Below are 12,816 nucleotides of genomic sequence, written 5' to 3' on the forward strand. Positions count from 1 at the left end.
CCTGTTCTCCATAGTATGCTATGAGATACTGAAGTACACTTCTTCGGTATCTCTTTGGACTTAAAATTAGAATTATATTCCTTGTTATACAGAAAATAAATTACTGAAAATGCAGACGATAAAAACTTTTCAGAACTATTGAAAAAACAGGAATAAGCTTTTAGTTGTTTGTGTTCAAAGCATTCCTTGAAGATTAGCTGCAACATCCAAGAAAAGAATATATTCTTTTTTTCTGTGTTTGTTTTGTTTATTGCTTTTTCTTTTCTTTTTTTTTTTTAACATTCGGAGTTGCATACAGCTGAAAGGAGCTGAAATTAATGAGAGGAAATTGAATTTAACCTTATTCTCTCATTGGCAATAGAAAGTCACCTACATTATTTCAAAATGAGCCAGTGATTGCTGATTTTCTCATTTTCCCTATGGTGACTAAAAAGGAAGTAGAACAGTAATCGTAGATCCTTTGTCATAAATGTTCTTCACTCATCAAGGTGTGAGGTTAGTTTAGGAAATCTTCTGCAGAGGGAGAGGCAAGAAAAGTCACCTGCGGCTTCAAATGAGCACAAGATGATTTGTATTTGCATTTTTTCCCTGTAGATTAAAAAGGAGTGTTAGCCTTCTTGTGAAATGTCTTCTCCACAGAGGAGAGGTAAGAGAGAGGCATACCCAGATCTCACCCTTCATTCGGACAGAGTCACTGCCTGCCTCCTTCCTCTAGGAAATACAGGTAAGTGCTTCTGCCACCCAGCTTAATAACATGAATTATTTTGAAAATAATAATGATACTGTGTTCTATATCATGCATCTCCTGCATTCTCTCTCTGATTATGTTTTAATTTATTCTGCCAGGTATAATTAAATATAGTTTCACTGATTGTCCTTGCAGGTAAATTACTTAGTTCCAAGTAAATCATGCACCCTGAGGAACAATAGAGGAGTGCCTAGTGTTTCACAAAGCCTTGGAAATGTCAGACCTTCTTAAGAGCTGGTTGGATGTGATCCACAAAATCTCCTGTTAGCATTCATTATAAGCCTTCCTACCCGGCCCTGTGCAACCACAGCAATGAAGGAAAGATAAAGAGGGTCTATTACTTATTTGCAATAGTCTTTAAAAACAGTAATTTTGTGAGCCTCTTAATTAGGACATTAATATGTTCAATATAAGCAATACTGTACATTGAAATGCTAAAAATAAGAAAAGAAACCAAAATTTTTTTCAAAATCTCACAACCCAGATATGTCATTTCTTTTAAGAAAATCATACCAGCAAAATACCACTGCATTTATTAAAGTCATTCATTGTAAAATCTGATGTTTTCCAGGAGTCAGATCATCGAAGTTCACATGAATCACCTACAGGAAGCTAACACCAAGTTCATGTTCGATCTGTTCCAACAGTTCAGAAAATCACAAAAGAACAACACCTTCTATTCCCCTATCAGCATCACATCAGCATTAGGGATGGTCCTCTTAGGGGCCAAAGACAACACTGCACAACAAATTAACAAGGTAGGTATCAGCTTCATTACTCTGTCCTGTTGCAGCTTCTCTCTGTGGTTCCGGCGGCTTGCATGCAGATGGTAATAGATGTGGTGGCCTGATGGGTAGCACAGGGGGCTGAGCAGGAATTTCCGTAACTGTGAACCCACTGACTTAAACAGATCTTTCGAGTAAAGTTTTCTTGTCCCGCTTCATGTCTCTTCCAGGTTCTTCACTTCGATCAAGTCCCAGAGAACACCACAGAAAAAGCTGCAACACATCATGTGAGTCACAGAGCACTTTGGTTCAGCTTTAGATCCCTGAGCAGGTCATAGTTTAAACCTGGAACTTCACAGAAACTAAGTAAAGGCCATTCTTAGGGGAAAGCCTGGATGAAAAGATTGAGACATACAGAGTGGGTTGGCATTTCATGGCACATAATTATTATTCCTCGTTTCTGCGTTACTGAAAGACAGTCAGCCCTGTACTTCAGAGCATAGGTCTGGATCAGGATAGGGTGGGTTCAAATTGCAGCTTTGCTCTTCACAAATGATGAACATGGCAGGACACAATTGCTCAGAATCCTAGTGACCTTATCCTAGAAAACTAAGGGTAATAAAAAATCTGACTCAATACATGCAAATACATGCAAACATTTCCAACAGTGTCTTGCCCATAAAGTCATAATAAATATTATTATTATAAAATAGCTATAATCATACTAATCACAGTAATATTGCAAAAATAATTTAATTTTAATTGAGTCATTAATGAGATTAAGAGGAATAAGCACAAGTCTATTTTGGAAAATGATTGCTATGGAATATATTGGTTTAGGGCCTTAATAGAGAGAAATGCTTTGCTGGAAAGTAGGAGGTTCTAGATTTAACAGGCTTAGGTTCAAAACTTGGCACTTCTAATTTATGTCTCTATAAATAGAGTTTTTTTTCTATTCTCTGAGCTTTCTTGTTTACATCTGAATTGAACTAAAGACTTAGAGTTACCCATGTAAAGCTCTTACCCATGTACCTGGCACACACTGTTCTCACATGCAGAGAATGACCATCATAAGGAAAGAGCCATAGATCAGTCAGTGTGTCTTACAAGATGATACTACCAACAGGTATAACAGGGCTTCCTGGCATAATCTATTTAAAATATCCAAACTTAAATATACTCATATTCTTGATGTCTGTTAGAAGTGTAATGTGGTCCTTGTCCTTAAGGAACTGACAGTTTAACTGGGAAGCCAAACCTAACCCTTTAAGCCAACAAGGGGAAAACCCAATGGTAGACAGTGCTGCATCTTTAGTTCAGAAGAGAGAAGATTGGAGTACATTAGTGCAGGAAGAATTTTCTGGAAGAAGTCAAACGTAAGGTAGATTTTGAAGAGTATTTGAGGTGAAATACACCAAGTATCAGGGAATAAGCATAAAGGTCATCATTGAGGATACCAGCCTTTAGGAACTGATCTAACAGACTTAGCACGGGTTTAGAATTTACACCGATGCAGTAATTCAGTGATCTGCTTTTTTGACGTTTGAAGGTTGATAGGTCAGGAAATGTTCATCACCAGTTTCAAAAGCTTCTGACTGAATTAAACAAATCCACTGATGCATATGAGCTGAAGATTGCCAACAAGCTCTTCGGAGAAAAGACGTTTCAATTTTTACAGGTAAATTTCACCTGACCTACCCACCTTTCGTCTGCAGCCTGGTGTCTGTGTCCCTGAGTGGCCTAATGGAAGAAAGCAAGGCAGATGAGCCTGGCCGACCCAAGTGGGGAGCATTTACTCAGAGTGCTTTAGCTCCGTTTCCACAACTCTCCCCCACTGGAGTGTTCCAGACCCTGACAAGACATCAGTGAAGTGTGCATTTAGGGATAATCTTGTAATAAAAGAGGAGGTTGGGTAGTAGAGTGAGTAATAAGACACCATCAGTAAACCGGCACTGACCTTCAGTGACCTGTTTTTGGGCCAGCCCACACTACCCTTTTGCATTGCCTACGTGGCATCTGTATAAAAATACGCATGGACAGGAGATACTGCATCTGTTCAGGTTCTGGATTCGGCTTACTAGAATTATAAATAACTAAATTTAGTAATATAGAGTTACATAAATTACTCTTAATTCCTACTTTCCTCCTTCATGTCTCAAAGGAATATTTAGATGCCATCAAGAAATTATACCAGACCAGTGTAGAATCTGTTGATTTTGCAAAGGCTCCAGAAGAAAGTCGAAAGAAGATTAACTCCTGGGTGGAAAGTCAAACGAATGGTAGGAGAGCCGCCCATGGTAGACACACCTTTGAGAAACCTATGCGAGTGAGCCCTGTGCCTGACACTGCATGGGGACCAGCGGTGGGGATTGAGATGGCTTTGCAGGGAAGACAGAAGAAGGCACTCCAGATAAAGAGTTTTTCCAAATAATAATATAAAGAGAGCCTCGGGGAGCCAAGGAGGAAATCACAGGAAGCCAATTAGATGAAAACACAGCCGGAGAATTATTTGCTCATGTTCCTGGATGACAATAGCTTTGTGGATCCCCTGTCTCCACTCAGGCCCATTTTGAGATCATGTCCTTTACTTTGAATCAGAACCAATTTTTTTATGATGAATATTTAAAAGAAAACATTAGAAAGCATCTCCCTTCTCCTTTACTAATTGGGAAACAAGCAGCTCTCCGGTAAGTCATCCTTTTGCCATCTGAACTGGAGCTGCCTGGACCACATCTCTAACCGCACGTTCTGCAGGGATTATCACAGCTGTCTTCTCCATCAAGGGCAAAGAGCTTAACAAAGCCTCCATTCCATAGACATCTTTCCTACCTCCCACCTCTCATTACAGGCCAAACTTACAGCAACTCAACATGAGAGTGAATAGGAAGATACCCCAGGAAGTAGTGTCTGACAGCACAGGACATGTGTTTCATATTACAGAGCTCATATCACTTGTCCTAAAAAGCAGTTAGGGCCTACATCCTCTGATTCAGGACCCCATAGTTAAAAGAAAAATAATCGGAAGAGGAGGAAGGGAGAAAGGAAAGATGTGTTGAAAGAGTAGATAAAATCAGTGTGTCAGTATTCCAAATCAGATGACTAGAGTCTCTCATACACAGAGAACCTAAACTCCTTCTCTATCACAAGAAGTGATGTCTCCGTCAAGGTAACTTTATCCGACTGAGCCTGAAAGAAAGCTGCATATGGTGAACCATTGGTCAGTGAGTCTAATAATTCAAAGATCAAAGTCAGTGAGTCTCAAGTAAGGATTTGGGTGAATAATTAATGATCAGTCACGAACATTTGCAAAGCATCTTCCAGACAAACCATTTGTACCTTGTATAAAAGACTCTTTTATTCTTTCTCTTGCAGAAAAAATTAAAAACCTACTTCCTGGTGGAAGTATTGGCAACGATACCACACTGGTTCTTGTGAACGCAATCTATTTCAAGGGTCAATGGCAAAATAAATTTAATAAAGAAAATACTAAAGAGGAAAAATTTTGGCCAAACAAGGTATTGTCTATATTTTATTTATATAATATAATATGTTAATAAATTTAAACATTGCTGATGGAATGTACAAGTAAAAAATAAAATTTATCATGTCTGTTATTTTGTTGTTTTAGTCTTATAACTTTATTTAGTAAGAAATACCTGAAGAAACTTTTGTCTCTAACTCATTAAATTCTTGGGTTATGTCTTAGAAGAAGGATGTGTTGATATCTCAATAATATTATCTTTTCTGTCTTGTGTCTCACTTGGTATTTGTTGGACACATTGATTTATTGCAGAATACATACAAGTCTGTACAGATGATGAGGCAAAACAAGTCCTTCAATTTTGCCTTGCTGGAGGATGTACAGGCCAAGGTACTGGAAATACCATACAAAGGCAAAGATCTAAGCATGATTGTGCTGCTGCCGAATGAAATCAATGGTCTGCAGAAGGTAAAAACTTGCATCTACAACTCTTCTACTGCCTGACTTTTTTCCAAAGATACCAAGTTTAAGCAAGGTAAAAACTTGTGACCAAATTTCCTCAAAATAATGAAAAATTCAAAGTGAGGAATGATTACTCACCTTCATATTACAAATATTTAAGCATAGGGCCTGACACAAACTGAAGGCTTAATTAATTATTAATTTATTAGAGTTACATGCATAATATATCAATTTGATGATATTATTATGCAGCAATTTAAACTTGACTGGGAGAAATACATAGCAATGTGAGGAAAGTTTACAAATACACCAAGTAAAAAAGGGAATAGAGATTTAGGGTATATACAATAATTGCAATGTATACTAAATAATATATACAGAAAAATAAGATGAACCTATTAAAAATTGACACATGTAGTAAGCTGTTGGCACAAGAAATAGTGATATATACAGTTCATTGTATACAAAATATTGTAATCATATTTTACATATGTATTATACATTTGTATGCATACATATGCACACATTACATATACATAAAAACATGATTCCGTTTTTAGATACATATATTTACATATACACATATAATTCAGTGTATTGATATATTCAGGACTCATATTTTTCCTATTCAAATAATATCTAATAATGAACCTTCTGTATTTCACATTATTGCCAAAATAAAGATACTCCACATAGTCAACTCATTGTTAAGGTGTATTAGAGATCGATAGTTAGTCATATCAGTTTCTTTTTTCCATTTGTATAGCTTGAAGAGAAACTCACTGCTGAGAAATTGTTGGAATGGACAAGTTTGCAGAATATGAGAGAGGCACATGTGGATTTACACTTGCCTCGGTTCAAAGTGGAAGAGAGCTATGACCTCAAGGACACGTTGAGAAACATGGGAATGGTGGATCTCTTCAATGGGGATGCAGACCTCTCAGGCATGACCGGGAGCCGCGGTCTCACGGTATCTGAAGTCCTACACAGGGCCTTTGTGGAGGTCACTGAGGAGGGAGCAGAGGCTGCAGCTGCCACTGCTGTAGTAACAGAGTTTTCATCACCTCTTTTAACTAATGAAGAGTTCCATTGTAATCACCCTTTCCTATTCTTCATCAGGCAAAATAAGACCAACAGCATCCTCTTCTTTGGCAGATTCTCATCCCCTTAGATGCAATTAGTCTGTCACTCCATTTGGAAAATGTTCGCCTGGAGGTGTTCTGGTAAACTCATTGCTGGCAACAACAGATTCTCTTCACTCATATTTCTTTTCAATCTCATAGTCATCATCAAGAATTTAATGATTGAAATAGTATGCCTTTCTTTCTTTCTCTTTATAAGAACACATATAAACCTACATTTTCTTCCAGAAGAATTCTCCGTGAGGAAAAATGTCCAAGATAGGATGAATAATTTAATACTGTATCTTCTAAATTTGAAATGTAATTCTGTTTGTGACCTGTTTTAAATGAACCAAACCAAATCATACTTTCTCTTCAGACGTAGCAACCTAGAAACCCACATTTCTTTGAATGTAGTTGATACCTGAAATCCTTCTTACGTTTCTAAATTTTGTGATTCTATAAAATACATCATCAATAAAATAATGACTTACTTAAATCATTTTTGCTTTACTTTTTTTCTCTCAGGAAAGGGGAAGTGTCCACTTGTACGTAGGAAAGATAATTTAGAAATATATTAATCATATACAAAGGAAAATTCAAAACAAGAGTAGTTCATGACCAACCTGGAGTAGAAGGCAGATCTCAGAACTTGAGGAGCCTTGTAAACCACATTAGAAACTTTCTATTTTATGCTAAAAGGGATAAGAAGCTCATTAGAGGCTTTGATTGTTTGATTGTTTATTTGTCAAAGGGGGATAAAATTATATCTGCATCTTGAAAATACACTATTTTACTTTAAGTTCTGGGGATACAAATGCAGAAAGTGTAGGTTTGTTACATGGGTGTGGTGATTTACTGCATATGCCATGGTGGTTTGCTGCACCGATCAACCCATCATCTAGGTTTTATGCCCTGCATGCATTAGCTATTTGTCCTAATGCTCTCCCTTCCCTTGCCCCCCATCCCCCAACTGGCCCCAGTGTGCGTTGTTCCCCTCTCTGTATCCATGTTCTGATTGTTCAACTCCCAATTATATGCAAGAACAAGCAGTGTTTGGATTTCTGTTAATGTGTTAGTTTGCTGAGGATGATGGCTTCTAGCTTCATCCATGTCCCTGCAAAGGACATGATCTCATTCCTTTTCATGGCTGCATAGTATTCTATGGTATATATGTACCACATTTTCTTTATCCAGTCTGTCATTGATGGGCATTTGTGTTGGTTCTATGTCTTTGTTATTGTAAATAATACTAACTATTCTTAAATTTTTAGGGCTGGTGTGATGTGAACAACTAAAATTGATAAATATGTTGCTGAAAATGTTTATTGTTATAACTATTTTGGAAAAACTTGGCAATATCTGGTTATTTTGGTAATTCTATGTTTAAATATATACCCTAGGCCACGTGCAGTGGCTGTCACCTGTAATCCCAACAATTTGTGAGGTTGAGAGGGGCAGATCACTTGAGGTCAGGAGTTTGAGACCAGCCTGGCCAACATGGTGAAACCCTGTCTCTACTAAAATTACAAAAAATAAAAATAAAAATAAATTAGCCAGGCATGGCGGTGCATGCCTGTAATCCTAGCTACTCAGGAGGCTGAGGTGGGGGGATCCCTTGAACCTGGGAGGTAGAGGTTGCAGTGGGCTGAGATTGTGCCACTGCCCTCCTGCCTGGCTGACTGAGACTCTGTCTCAAAGAAAAAAACCTCTCTTTCTTTCTATATATAGCCTAGATGAACCCATGTACTATGTTGCACAAGACACGTATAAAGGCATGAATTGCAACAATCTTGACAATGGCGAAGAATTAGAAACAACTTAAATGTATATCAAAAGAAGAATAAGGAAAAATTAAGCTAGGTTTATACAGTGGACTATTCTATAGCAGTGAATATAAATGAAGTGGATAATCATGTGTCAAAGAGAATAAATCTCTAGACATAATAGCAAGGAACTGGAAATCAAATGGAAAAGAATGTGTAAATATCACTTATGAAACATTTTAAAAGCACCGATAACATATATCTGTAATGTATTGTGTTTTAACATAGGAATGACAACATATTAACTTGTGTCAAATTTAGGTAGTAGGCATATGAAGTTCTTAAATTGTTTTCAAAACCTTTTTTAAACAGTTAATTTTTTTAAAAAAATGGTAAATAAAAATTGTATATATTAATGGTATACAACATGAAGTTTTGACATATGCCCACATTGTGGAATGGCTAAATTAAGCTAATTAGCATATCCATTACCTCATATAATTATCATTTTTGTAGCTAGAACACTTAAAATCTACTCCCTCAGCAATTTTCAAGTATACAATATAACAGTATTAAATATAGTCATGATGATGTAAAATAGATGCCTTGAACTTATTCCTCTTGTTTAACTGAAATTTCATATCCTTTACTAACATCTTCCCAACCCCTCCACCCCACCACCCTCAGGTAATGACCATTCTACTCTCTGTTTCTATGAGTTCAACGTTTTTAGATTCCACATATAATTGAGGTTATGTAGTATTTGTCTTTCTGTGCCTTGCTTACTTCACTTAACATAATATCCTCCAGGTTCATCCATGTTGTTGCGAATGACAGAACTGTCTTTTTTTTATGGTGGAATAGTATTTCATTGTGTATATATATCATATTTTCTTTATTTATTCATTTGTTGGTGGACACAGGCTGATTTCATGTCTTGGCTATTGTGAATAATGCTGCAATGAACATGAGATACAAATAATTCTTTGACATGCAGATTTCATACCCTTTGGATATATTCCAAGAAGTAGGATTGCTGAATCATATGTTAGATCTGTTCTTAAAATTCGGAGGAATCTCCATAATGTTTTCTAAACGGCTGTACAAATTTTATTCCCACCAACAATGTACCAGGGTTCCCTTTTCTCCACATCCTCACAAACACTTGTTATCCTTTGACTCTTTGATAATAGCCATCCTATTGGGTGTAAGATGGTATCTCATTGTGATTCTGATTTGCATTTCCCTGAGGATTAACGAAGTTAAGCAATTTTCTGTGTAACTGTTGGCCATTTGTATATCTTCTTTTGAAAATGTCTATTCAGCTCCTTTGCCCATTTTAAATATGTATATGTATATGTATATATTTTGCTGTTCCAGATCATTTTTTCCCATTTGGTAGGTCATCTCATCTCTCTGTTGATTGTGAATTCTTCACTCCTTGGCTGTGCAGAAGCTTCTGTTTTATGTAATCACATTTGTCTATTTTTACTTTTGTGGCCTGTGCTTTTGGAATCATATCTAAAAAATCATTGTCCAGACCAATGTCATGAAGCTTTTCCTCTATGTTTTCTTTTAGTAGTTCTACATTTTCAGTTATTACATATAAGCCTTCAATCTGTTTTCAGTTGACTTTTGTATATGGTGTGAGATGAGGATCTAATTTCCTTTTTCTCCATATGGATATCCAATTTGTTTTCAACACCCTTTATTGAAAAGACTGTCCTTTCCTGATTGTGTGTCCTTGGCATCTTTGTTGAAAATCAATTCACTATATATGCATGGATTTATTTCTGAGTCTTCTATTCTGTTTCATTGGTCTATATGTCTGTTTTTAGCCAGTACCATGCTGCTTGATTCCTACAGCTTTGTAGAATATTTTGAAGTCAGGTAGGGTGATGCCTCCCGCATCGTTATTTTTCAAGGTTAGTTTGGCCACTGGGGGTCTTTTTTCATTCCATGCAAATTTTAGGATTTTTTCTTATATTTATAAGAATTGGATTGAAATGAATCTGTGGATCCCTTTTGGTGGTGTGGACATGTTAACAATATTAATTCCTCCAAAACATGAACACAAGATATCTTTTATTTATCTGTGTTTTCTTCAGTTTCTTTCATCAATGTTTTGGTTTTCAGTGTATAGATCTTTCACTTCATTGGTTAAATTTATTTCCAAGTATTTCACTTTTTAGTAGCCATTGCAAATGGGAGTGTTTTCTTGATTTCTTTTTTATATAGTTAATTGTTAGTACATAAAAACACTAGTAATTTTTGCATGTTGGTTTTGTATCCTGCAACTTTGTAGAACTCATTTATTAGTTCTAACATATTTTTGGTAGCTGCTTTAGGGTTTTCTATACATAAGATCATGTCATCTCAACCAGATTGTTTAACTGTTCCTTTCTGATTTGAATATCTTTTATCTTTTTCTTTTGCCTAATTGCTCTGGCTAGAACTTCCAGTGCTATGTTGAACAGAAGTGATGAGAGTAAGCATCCTTGTCTTGTTCCTGATTTTAGAGGAAAAAGTTTCAAAATCTCATCATTGAATATAATTTTAGCTGTGCAATGGGCTTTATTTTGTTGAGGTATATATTTTTTGTGCCTAATATCTTGCAAATTTTTATCATGAAAAAATTTTAAATGTTTTCAAATGCTGTTTCTGCATCTATTGAGATGGTTACATGATTTTTGTCCTTCATTCTGTTAATGTGGTATATCAAATTTATTGATTTGCATATATTGAACCATCCTTGCATCCCTGGGATAAATTCCACTTCATGATGTTGAATGATCCTTTTGATATGCTGTTGAATTTGGTTTGCTAGTACTTTTTTGAAGATTTTTGCATCTACATTCATCAGCGATATTGGCATGTAATTTTCTTTTCTTATAGTGTCCTTGTGTGATTTTGGTATCATGGTAATTCTTGCTTCCTAAAATAAGTTTGGAAGGATTCCTCACTCTTTGTTTATTTGGAAGAGTTTGAGAAGAATTGGTATTACTTCTTCTTTAAATGTTTAGCAGAATTAAACTATGTTTGTGAATTAAAAGACTTAATATTGTTAAGATGACAATATCACCCAAAGCTACCTACAGACTTTTTTGTAAAGATAGAAAAACTCATCCTAAAATTAATATGGAATTTCAACACACCTTAAATAGCCAAAACCGTCTTGAAAAAGAACAAAATTGGCCGGGCGCGGTGGCTCAAGCCTGTAATCCTAGCACTTTGGGAGGCCGAGACGGGCGGGATGCAAGGTCAGAGATCGAGACCATCCTGGCCCCAACACGGTGAAACCCCGTCTCTACTAAAAAGTACAAAAACTAGCCGGGCAGTGCTTGGCGCCTGTAGTCCCAGCTACTCGGGAGGCTGAGCAGGAGAATAAGTAAACCCCAGGCCGGGCTTGCAGTGAGCAGAGATCCGGCCACTGCACTCCAGCCACAGGTGACAGGCGAGACTCAGTCTCAAAAAAAAAAAAAAAAAAAAAAAAAAAAAAGAAAAAGAACAAAATTTGGAGGGTTTCACATTTCCGGTTTTCAAAACCTATTACAAAGTTACAGTAATCCAAATGATGTGGTATTGGCAAAAGACAGATATATAGACCAATGGAATAGAATAGAGACCCCATAAATAAACCCTTCTGTAAATGGTCAAAAGATTTTGACTAGTGTTTCAAGACCATTCAGTGGGGGAAATTACAGTCTTTTCAACAAATGGTGCTGGAAAATCTAGAAATCTACATGCCAGTGAATGAATTTGGACCCTTACCTTGAAGCATATATAGAAGTTAACTCAAAAGGATTAAAGACCTAATTGTTAGAATCAAAATGATAACTTTAGAAATAAAGATAGGCAAGAGGCTTCATAATATTGGACTTAACAATGACTTCTTGAATATGACACCAAAAGCACCATTACCAAAAGAGAAAATAGATTAATTTGACTTCATTAAGATTAATAACTTTTGTGCATCAAAGGACACTATCAAGACATAGTTAAAAAGTAACGTACAGAACGAGAGAAAATATTTACAAATAATAATTTGATATATAATTCACATCCAAAATATATAAAGCACTCAACTCTACAACAACAAACAACCCAATTTAATAGAGAGAAAAAGGACTTTAATAGGCATTTTCCCAAAGATACTGGTGGCCAGTGATTACATGAAAAGATGCTGAACTTCAAAACCACATTGAGAATCAGAAAACAGCAAGTGATGGTAATGATGTAGAGAAACTGGAACCCTAGAAATTGCATTGCTGGTGGGAATGTAAATTGGTGAAGTAGCTGTGGACATCAATACAGCAGTTCCTCAAATAACTAAATATAGAATTAATGTATAATCCAGCAATCCTACTTCCAGGTGTATACACAAAAGAATTGAAAACAGGCACTCGAATATATATTTGTACACCAATGTTCATTGTGACACTATTCAGAATAAACAAAAGGTGTAAACAACCCAAATGTCCATGGTATATACTATGGTATATACTGACAATAG

The 12,816-nt window shown here is 36.2% G+C and overlaps 1 protein-coding gene across 1 annotated transcript; it reads left to right on the plus strand.

The window, feature by feature from the left end:
- Positions 1–1,341: 1,341 nt before the first annotated feature.
- Positions 1,342–6,587, plus strand: SERPINB4 (serpin family B member 4). Its single transcript, NM_001168914.1, is given in 7 exon segments — positions 1,342–1,506; positions 1,704–1,760; positions 3,023–3,151; positions 3,635–3,752; positions 4,846–4,988; positions 5,267–5,422; positions 6,183–6,587. Coding segments are annotated over 7 exon segments (1,173 nt in total).
- The last annotated feature ends 6,229 nt before the right edge of the window (positions 6,588–12,816 follow it).

This window comes from Papio anubis, chromosome 19 (genome assembly GCF_008728515.1).
Source record: "Papio anubis isolate 15944 chromosome 19, Panubis1.0, whole genome shotgun sequence".
Taxonomy (NCBI): Eukaryota; Metazoa; Chordata; class Mammalia; order Primates; family Cercopithecidae; genus Papio; species Papio anubis.